This window comes from Poecilia mexicana, unplaced genomic scaffold (assembly GCF_051168715.1).
Source record: "Poecilia mexicana isolate PSO_F unplaced genomic scaffold, ASM5116871v1 scaffold_3, whole genome shotgun sequence".
NCBI classification, from domain to species: Eukaryota; Metazoa; Chordata; class Actinopteri; order Cyprinodontiformes; family Poeciliidae; genus Poecilia; species Poecilia mexicana.
The window spans coordinates 877,494-887,083 of record NW_028263372.1 but is presented as its reverse complement, the minus strand read 5'-3'; the positions used below and the strand labels follow the sequence as shown (position 1 = coordinate 887,083).

The 9,590-nt window shown below is 40.1% G+C and overlaps 1 protein-coding gene across 1 annotated transcript in view; it reads left to right on the top strand.

Moving 5' to 3' along the window:
* The first annotated feature begins 1,954 nt into the window (after positions 1–1,954).
* LOC106927605 (aldehyde dehydrogenase 1 family, member A3) overlaps positions 1,955–9,590 on the top strand; it is a 14,070-nt gene continuing 6,434 nt past the window's right edge. The window contains exons 1-6 of the mRNA XM_015003283.2: positions 1,955–2,146; positions 2,221–2,325; positions 3,893–4,033; positions 6,516–6,645; positions 7,420–7,481; positions 8,746–8,874. Coding sequence (XP_014858769.2) covers positions 2,048–2,146; positions 2,221–2,325; positions 3,893–4,033; positions 6,516–6,645; positions 7,420–7,481; positions 8,746–8,874 — 666 coding nt within the window. The 5' untranslated portion in view covers positions 1,955–2,047. The remainder of the gene's footprint in view (positions 2,147–2,220; positions 2,326–3,892; positions 4,034–6,515; positions 6,646–7,419; positions 7,482–8,745; positions 8,875–9,590) is intronic.

Here is a 9,590-nt window from a genome sequence, read left to right as displayed (position 1 = left end):
TTTATTTATAAAATATGTTTTTCAATGTTTTGAAATTAAGTTTTGACACAGCTTCTCCAGCTGTAGAAACATTCGCTCACACGGCACAGATGAGGCTGAAGTGCAAAGAAATTGTAAGGACTACAATTTCTTAACTATATTATTTTCATCTAGCAATATTATTCCACAAATTCATAATGCCTCATCAGTTTGTATTACTTCTCAAACTGAATAAAACAAAACCATATTGTCTAAATTGCTTAATAATTTTATTTCAGAGACTAAAATACACAATCTTTTATGTAATTTTTTGCATGTATTAATTATTTTAATTATCTTAGGGTTAGGGTTAGGGTTAAGGAATTTTACTTGCTTTTGTGTTTACTGTCCAAGTATAATGCATTTGTTTCATTGCTTAAAAAGACTTTTAGAAGGCTTTCTTTCTTTATGCTATTAATCTTTTAGATATAATTATTTCATTTGCTCCTACTTATATGCATAAGTCTAAGCTTTTGCTCACCCATGTTTTCAAACACAATCCTGAATTTATCACTCTGTCCTTTCTCTTGTCTTTTTGTTGGCTTGTCCAATCAGTTAGGTTCATTTGTGTGCATCATCATGGAGTTGCTGAGGTGAAAAATGGGCTTGCAAAACCTTGTTGTTCTGAGTAAACACCGACAAAAAGGAAAGGCGATGAAGAGGAAACAATAGCCGACTGTATGTGAGTGCAAGTATTTGCTAGCCTTTGTTCACCCAGATGGGTTCCTGCAAGGCCAGGTGCAAACTGAAGCAGATTTCTGGAAAACACTGCTACTTTTGATTTGTTGTTAATTACTGCAGATAGAGTTAATTTCACATTTTAAACCATAATGGACTTTTCTCTCATTATTCTCTATTTGACAAGGAAACAGTCAGCAGTGAATTTCTTGATCTAGGCTTCTGAATAAGAAATGAAGGCCCGTCATCACCGTTTCACTCTCAGATCAAAAAAACAAAAAAAGATTCCAAAAATAATGTTTTATCTTATTGTTTGAAATGACCATATTTAACTCTGCCTGGTTGTTGTCAGTGTAGAGAAGTATCAGAGTGACTGGAAGCAACTACTGTGTTTCGGTTTAGATTATCTTCATTTCTTCATGTGGTTTATACCAGGGGTGCTCAACTCTAAGCCTCGAGAGCTGGAGGGCCAGTGTCCTGCAACCTTTAGGTGTGCTTCTTCCTGTTCCAACACAGCTGAATATCAGTAAGCAGTCCAATTCTCCAGAGTTCTGCTCATGACACGAACATTTTAACTCAGATGTGCAGACACATTTAAAACCTGCCAGACTCTGACCCAAAAGGCCTGAACTGGAAGATCCCTGGTTCATACTGATGCATCAGAACATAGATATGTAAGGAAAACATTGATAGTCTGCAAAACTAGGTCAACAGTGGTGATAGTGAGGAATTTGTTCTGCAACCAACAGGTTGCCAGTTACAACACCCACTCTGTGTGTCTTTGTTGTGCCCTTAGGCAAGACACTTCACCTGCCTGGCAGCCAGAGCCTCCCTCTGTGGCTCCAATCCAGCAGCTTTCCACCGTTAGTGTGTGAATGACTGAATGTTGTGTGAAGCACTTTATCATCTGGACTAGATTAAGTGGTGTACAAGTACATGCCATTCACCAAAACAAACAAACATTGTCATATTTATTATTGCAATGTGTTAATTTGAGGTTTGGCTGATAAAAACAATTGCTGAAGTCTGTCTGCTAACTTTAGATTAATATTCTAAGCCTATTCTAAATACTTGGGACAAACTCTTTTTCACACTACTGTATGTGATAATTTAATAATTTAACCAGTATTGTTGTAGTTCAAGTTTTATTTGAGTTCTGAACAAAAAGCTTAAAAACAACAGAAGAGGCCTGGTTCTACCCCAGAGTTGGCAGGAACAAGGTTCCTGCTTGATTTGCAGGGGCGGAGTTGAGCTGCCAGGAGCTTCTCTGTGAGGAGGGGGTACACTTTAAAGGCAGTGAAGTGGAGAACGAGCAGCCAGACTCCAGCCTGCACTGCACTGGGACCTAAGCATGGCACAGAGGGGGACAACAAGGAACGGAGTGGCAGACAAGATCCCAGCTTCAGATCTACCTCAGCCTGTCAATATCCAGCAAGTCAGATACACCAAGGTATGGAGCTGCACACACACATTTAAACCTGGAAAGAAAGCATCTCAAGGACATGTGGATTGGCTTCTCCACAGATTTTCATCAACAATGAGTGGCACACGTCCGCTAGTGGGAGGACGTTCCCAACTCGGAACCCGGCAACTGGGGACACAATCTGTGAGGTCCAAGAAGCAGACAAAGTAAGAACTCTGAAGAATCACTGAAAAGCCCAAAATTATCCAATTCAAATTCAAAAACACCCCTGGCAGATTTAGATTTAGAATAGTTTTAATTCAATCAGGAAGTTTGTTTCTCATAGAAAATGAAACAGACATCACTGAAAAGATTATAAAACCATCTAAAGTCAAGTGAAGTTTATTTGTATAGCTCATTTCTGAAACAAGGTAGTTCAAAGTGATTTGTATCATAAAATGGCATACAGTAACCAATTGTGAAACAAGCAATAAACATATTTTGTAAAATGCAATCACCAAAATAATCAATACCCATCAAATACGTTGATCAATATTTCACTTTCTACACATTAAACACAACTCTAAAGCACTGATTTAAAGCAGTGATTTGTTTCAGCTGTATTGCAATTTTCTGGAAGTTTGTTCCAGATTAGAGGAGAAATAAAACTAAATTCTGCTTCTCCATGTTTGGTTCTGGTTCAACCAATCAAGTCTATCGGTTGAACCAGGATCGATACCGGCTCTTTATCAGCCTTCCAGACATTTATGGTCTGGAAGGCTGATACAACAGCAGATCTTTAATGTAGTTTGGTGATTTATAAACTAACAATATTTTAAGGTCTGTTCTTTCAGTGGAAGGACTGTAGAACTGGGTGATGTTCTTGATCTTCCTGCTTTTAGTCAGAACTTGCTGAGACATTAGTCCTTTAATCCTGGAAATGCTCTTGATATAATGCAATGCTGATTTGTAACTGTCTTCATGTGTGTTTGACGGTTGACGTCCGAGCATCTCAGTATATCCAGGTTTTCAGTCCTGATCTCTAGTTTCTGACTGTAATAACTGAAGCTGTGTGTTGAGTCTAGATCGTTTCTCTAAGTTCAAAGATAATAACTTCAGTTTTGTTTCAGTTCAGATGAAAACAGTTGTGACACATCCACACATTTATCTGTTCTAAGCATCTGTTCATTGATTGGATGGCTCACGGTCACCTGGTGACATCGGAATCTAATGCTGTGTATTAACTAGTAACACCAATGTTACTAGTTATAAACTGAGCTAGAGGGACCATGCTTTGGTGAAGGCTGTAATGCTTCATGTGTGAAAGTACTTTTGTTGTGCTTCACCTTGACAGACAACAATTCTGAGTGCCACACTGCCGGATAAGACTCGTTAAAAAAAGGGCTAAATGTTTGGGTTAGGCAGAAATTCAGCTCAAATTATTGGAAATCAATACAAACTCCTAATATGAGTCAAAACACTAACTTGTGTGCGTGCGTGCGTGCGTGCGTGCGTGCGTGCATTTGCACGCATGTGTTTGCGCGCGTGTAGCTTGGTTTTAGTGTCGGGACCACATGCTACATTGTGTGGACTGAATGTTACTTATGGGGCCCAAAGGAAGAGGTGCTGTTTTGGGGTTATAGGTTAGGCTTAGAACTAATGCGTGAATTGAGTTTTGGTTGGTTTGATTATAAGAATCTATGGTTAAAGTCACAACTCTGACCTTCTGAAAATGTGAGGAACAGCTTTCAACCTGAGTGGATCCTGACTGATGTGCCTCCCTCTCCGGTGCAGGAGGATGTCAATAAGGCAGTCGCAGCAGCCAAAGCAGCCATGCAGCTGGACTCTGCTTGGCGGAAGATGGAGCCCCCCCGCAGGGGGAGGTTGCTGCACAAACTGGCGGACCTGGTGGAGAGGGACCGGAAACTGCTGGCGGTAAAACACCATCACAAAGGCACATATGACAGTAGACAAAAATATGTGGGGCATGTATGATCTTTTGGTATCACTTTATTTGAAGGAGTGTACATAAGACTGACATGACACTGTCATAAACATGACATAACACCTGTCATGAACATAAAGAAGTCTTTATGAATGTTTATGACAGTTGTCATGAAGTGTCATTCGGTAAATAATGACACTTTTAATGCTAAGTTGCTCTAAAAGATGCATTAAAAGTGCCAACTGTGCATGATTTTGTAAATTATGATAATTTAATGCAGAGCTTGAGGGTTCTGCGCAGTATCTCGGCTGTGCCTAGAACTGCACATTTCTGGACTGAGATGTCTGATGTTGTTCCTGGGATCTGTTTGAGCCACTGCTCCAGTTTGGGGGTGACTGCCCCGAGGGCCCCGATGACCACAGGCACCACTGTGGTCTTCACCTTCCAGGTCTTTTCCAGTTCCTCTCTGAGGCCCTGGTATTTCTCCAGTTTCTCATGCTCCTTTTTCCTTTTTCCTTTTTCACTTGGTATTGCTACATCCACTACAACAGCTTTCCTCTGTTCTTTATCCACCACCACAATGTCCGGTTGGTTCGCCATTACCATCTTGTCTGTCTGGTTCTGGAAGTCCCACAGGATCTTAGCTCGGTCATTCTCCACCACCTTTGGGGGTGTTCCCCACGTCGATCTCGGGGCTTCCAGTCCATATTCTGCACAGATGTTCCTGTACACTATGCCCGCCACTTGGTTATGTCGTTCAATGTACGCTTTCCCTGCCAGCATCTTGCACCCTGCTGTTATGTGCTGGACTGTCTCAGAGGCCTCCTTGCACAATCTACACCTTGGGTCTTGTCTGGTGCGGTAGATCTGAGCCTCTATTGCTCTGGTGTTTAGGGCCTGTTCCTGGGCGGCCAGGATGAGGGCCTCTGTGCTGTCCTTGAGTCCAGCTTTCTCCAGCCATTGGTAGGATTTCCTGATATCAGCCAATTCAGTTATTTGTCGGTGGTACATCCCATGTAGGGGCTTGTCCTCCCATGATGGTTCCTCCAGCACCTCGTCCTCTGTTCCCCATTGCCTGAGACATTCGCTGAGCACATCGTCCGTTGAGGCTTTGTCCTCGATATATTTATGGATCTTGGATGTTTCATCCTGGACAGTGGCTCTCACACTCACTAGTCCTCTGCCTCCTTCCTTACGGCTTGTGTACAGTCTCAGGGTGCTGGATTTGGGGTGGAACCCTCCATGCATGGTTAGTAGCTTCCGAGTCTTAACATCCGTGGCCTTCATCTCTTCCATTGGCCAGCTAATTATTCCGGCAGGGTATCTGATTAATGGTAAGGCATAGCTGTTTATTGCACAGATCTTGTTCTTGCCATTGAGCTGGCTTCTCAGGACTTGCCTTATTCGTTGGAGGTATTTGGCTGTGGCTCCTTTCCTTGTGACCTCATCGAGGTTGCCATTTGCTTGTGGTATTCCCAGGTATTTGTAGCTGTGCTCTATGTCTGCTATTGTTCCCTCTGGGAGTGAGACCCCTTCTGTGCGGACGACCTTCCCTCTCTTTGTAACCATCCGACATCCCAATGTCAGTGCTGTAGATCCTGGTGGTGTGGATCAGTGAGTCGATGTCTCGCTCGCTCTTGGCGTACAGCTTGATGGTGACTGATTGTGGCCCCATTCTTGAGTCGGTATCTGTAGCCAGTCTTGTTGATGATCTGGCTGAGGGGGTTCAGGCCTATGCAGAACAGCAGTGGGGACAGAGCATCTTGTGCAAGTGGTTTGTATGTGGCGTTTGGCTCCTCTGCTATTTATGCCGATGCCCTTCTGTGCCGTGCTCATGTATTTATCCATGTGTCCACTTATCTTAGCCGCTATGATGCCTGACATGAGCTTCCATGTTGTAGAGAGACAGGTTATTGGCCGATAGTTGGACGGGACTGAACCCTTTGAGGGATCCTTCTGGATCAGGATTGTGCGCCTTTCAGTTAACCATTCAGGGTGAGTCCCATTCTGTAGCAGCAGGTATGGGCATCTGGGTGTACTTCTTGGGTACTGATCTTTTCATTCCCTTCCCTTCCCGTCTTTTCCATGGTGGATATTGGGTCTCATGGTTGCTCTTATAGCCAAGCATCTCAAGGATCACTGATGCTGAGTTGTATATCAATTCATTGGTTTCAGTTATGGTGTTGGTAGGGATCGTTCTCAATGCTGCATTCACATCTTCAATGAGATTTTCTGATGGTACTTCACTCAGCCGTTGTAATTGGCATCGGGGTTGTCTGGTATATATATATATATATATATATATATATATATATATATATATATATATATATATATATATTTCAGGACATGGGATTAAAAAAGCACTATAAGGCAGTAATTACTATATTTTTCTAATATTGTAAAATTAGAAAAAATGTACTATAAAATAAAATATAATAAGTTCAACTGCATCTTTTCTTTATTCCTCAGACCTTGGAGACACTGGACACAGGAAAGCCATTTCTCCAAGCTTTCTTCACTGATCTGGAAGGTAGCATCAAAACGTTGCACTACTACGGAGGCTGGGCTGATAAGATTCATGGCAAAAGTGTGCCTGTGGGTGAGTGTGTGTGGAATCTGTCCTCTAGCTGTTAGCTTGTAGTTCCAAAGATTTAAAGACAAAGACAATATCAATTTGTCCAGCAAATGTACAAACAAATCCCCACACAGGACAGCAGTGGATAAGTGGGGAGAATATTCTTCCTATAATTGGTAAATCGGTGGGTTTGATTCCAGTTTCCCTCCCTGCCATGTCAGTGCCCTCTTGGCCAAGGCCTCTAGCCCCTTTTTCCCTACCAGTCTGTGTATGGATGTATTTGGATGCTTAGAGAGGTCAAAATGAACAGAAACCCACAATATAATGTAAGTTCAGTCAATAAATTATTCTTTATAGTCTAAGTAAGCCTTCCATCACTATAGATGATGGGACATGCAGTCCAACACAGCTGAGGAAAACAAATGGGATGAATGGCTTTATGAGAACTAACACAATAGCCAGAAATCTAAATGATCACTTTACATAACCCAATTCAAGAATGAGTCAAATTAGAAAGCTGTATGTGGCTGTGAAACTCAATACCGTGGTAACAGAAAAACTGTAAATGTAGTATAAGTAGAGATTTGTGAACTACAAATATTTAAAACATTTGTAACACTGACTTGGTTTAGGAGACTGTATGGACGACAAAATCTGAGTTCTATATGTACAGAACAATAGGTCACAGCATGCTGATTTTCCTCACAACCACTACGTGAAATATGATTTTGGTCAAACACAAGACCGGAGGTATTCATGAAATGACAATAACTTTTTTCTTTTTATTTTTTTTTACAGATGAAACTTTTCTGTGCTTAACCAGACATGAACCTATTGGTATTTGTGGAGCCATTATTCCAGTAAGTATTTGAAGAAAAAGGTCAAAACATAGTCATTGGCGGTCAGAAACAACGAGTCATGGTGTGTTTTAAAGTGAAGCCGATTGCGGCAAATGAGAGATGTAAAGTTCAGTTGTAGAATTAATGAAGAAAAAAATTAAAAAGAGTACACCAAAGAAATCAAAAACAATAGACTACACAGGGGACTAGAAAATGAATCCAGCATAAAATAATAACTAAACTAAAGAAACGTAAATAAAATACAGAGGCAACAAATAACTAAAAACAAGACATAAACTAGACGTACTAAGGAAAAACTGAAGTGGAAATAGAAACAAGGCAGAACTAATAGAAAAAAAGAAAAAACACAGAAAAGCGACAAATCCCAAAACCAAACAACCCCAGATTCTAAAAGGACAATTCATAGAGCGTTTTATGTTATGAGACCTCCAAATTTAGGAACATGTTTGGGATGATATTATCAACGCAGAAGGAACAGTTTTGTCTTGAGTTATTCATAGTCTGGCAGATTTAAATTTAAAATTAATTCCATTCAACCAAGAAGTTTGTTTTAATGAGAAATTGGACACAGTACATTTCTGAATATAAGATTATATAAAAATAAAATATTCTGGTTTTATTCACTTTTTATTTTTGTTTTTACGAAACATTTACATATTGAAAATCATTTGTGCCATTTTCAATAATTCATTGAAAAATCTTAGCTGACAATACTGCAGATTTGCATGTCTCCAATGGTATCTTGATGTTTTTAACTTTGGTGATGAATTCCAAGTCTTTGTGGTTGACGGGCCTCCATACCATCAGAGAATGAAATGCAGTTACTAGGATAGTCCAGTAGATCACTTTACAATCATCCAGTTAGAAAAGTCTGGATGGAATGAAGATCAGAATGGACAGGACAGAACATTGAAGGTGGTGAAAGAATGAATTAAAACCACCACAGAGCAATAAACATGACAAATGAATTCATTTAGAAAATGTTTTAAAAAAGAAAGTCATTACCAACCAAAGCAACAAATGTATTTCAGAGTTCAACACACGTTCCATTTTCTTATGCGTGGTTCAATTTATGGATTAATTTAACTAATATTCATGATTTTATGTCTGTGAATCACTTCAGTCATCTGCATCTGATAAGAATTTCATGTCCATAAGTGCATTAAACACAGAGAGGAACGTTGACATGTCTGCTATATATTTTCACTGCTGTAAATTCTCTCACTGGCTTTTTTTTGTTTGTTTGTTTTTTGGTCTCCACCAGTGGAACTTCCCTCTGCTGATGCTCATGTGGAAGTTAGCACCGGCCCTGAGTTGTGGAAACACTGTGGTCATCAAACCGGCAGAGCAGACCCCACTTACTGCGCTGCACATTGGATCACTGATCAAAGAGGTCTGATTCCAAAACTGAGAGAATATTATTGTTTGTTTGTTTCAACAAAAATGTTTAAGGGAAATAATAGTTGGTGCCCAGATTCTCATGGAAAATGCCTGCAGCTTTATTAGGTTTCTTTCATAGCCACCGTGAGGTGAGCTCACCCTGCCTCTGGAGAAATCCTGTGGAACTCCTAAATATTTTTGACCTGAAACTATTGATGTGCTTGAAACATTAAGCACATCAATAGTTCATTAAATGAATGACTTCTTAAACAGATTTTTAAAAAATATTTTATTCTTAACAAATAGTTGTGGTCAGACATTTACATACAGAAATGGACAGAAACAAACCTGGCCCAAGGTTGTCTGAGGCCTTAAACAGAATATGGGTAACATTTTATTTGAAGGGGTGTGCATAAGACTGACATGACACTGTCATAAACATGACATAACATCTGTCATGAACATAAAGAAGTCTTTATGAATGTTTATGACTGTTGTAATGAAGTGTCATTTGGTAAATAATGACACTTTTAATGCAAAGTTGCTCTAAAAGTTGCATTAAAAGTTCATTAATAGTGCCAACTTTGCTTTGATTTTGTAAATTATGATAATTTAATGCAAAGTTGGCACTTTTAATGGACTTTCAATGTAATGCTCTACAGCAAGTGATGGCAAAGCGGGGCGTCATCACGACTTTACACAGTGTGTCTTTACCTCTGCGGCAGAGGC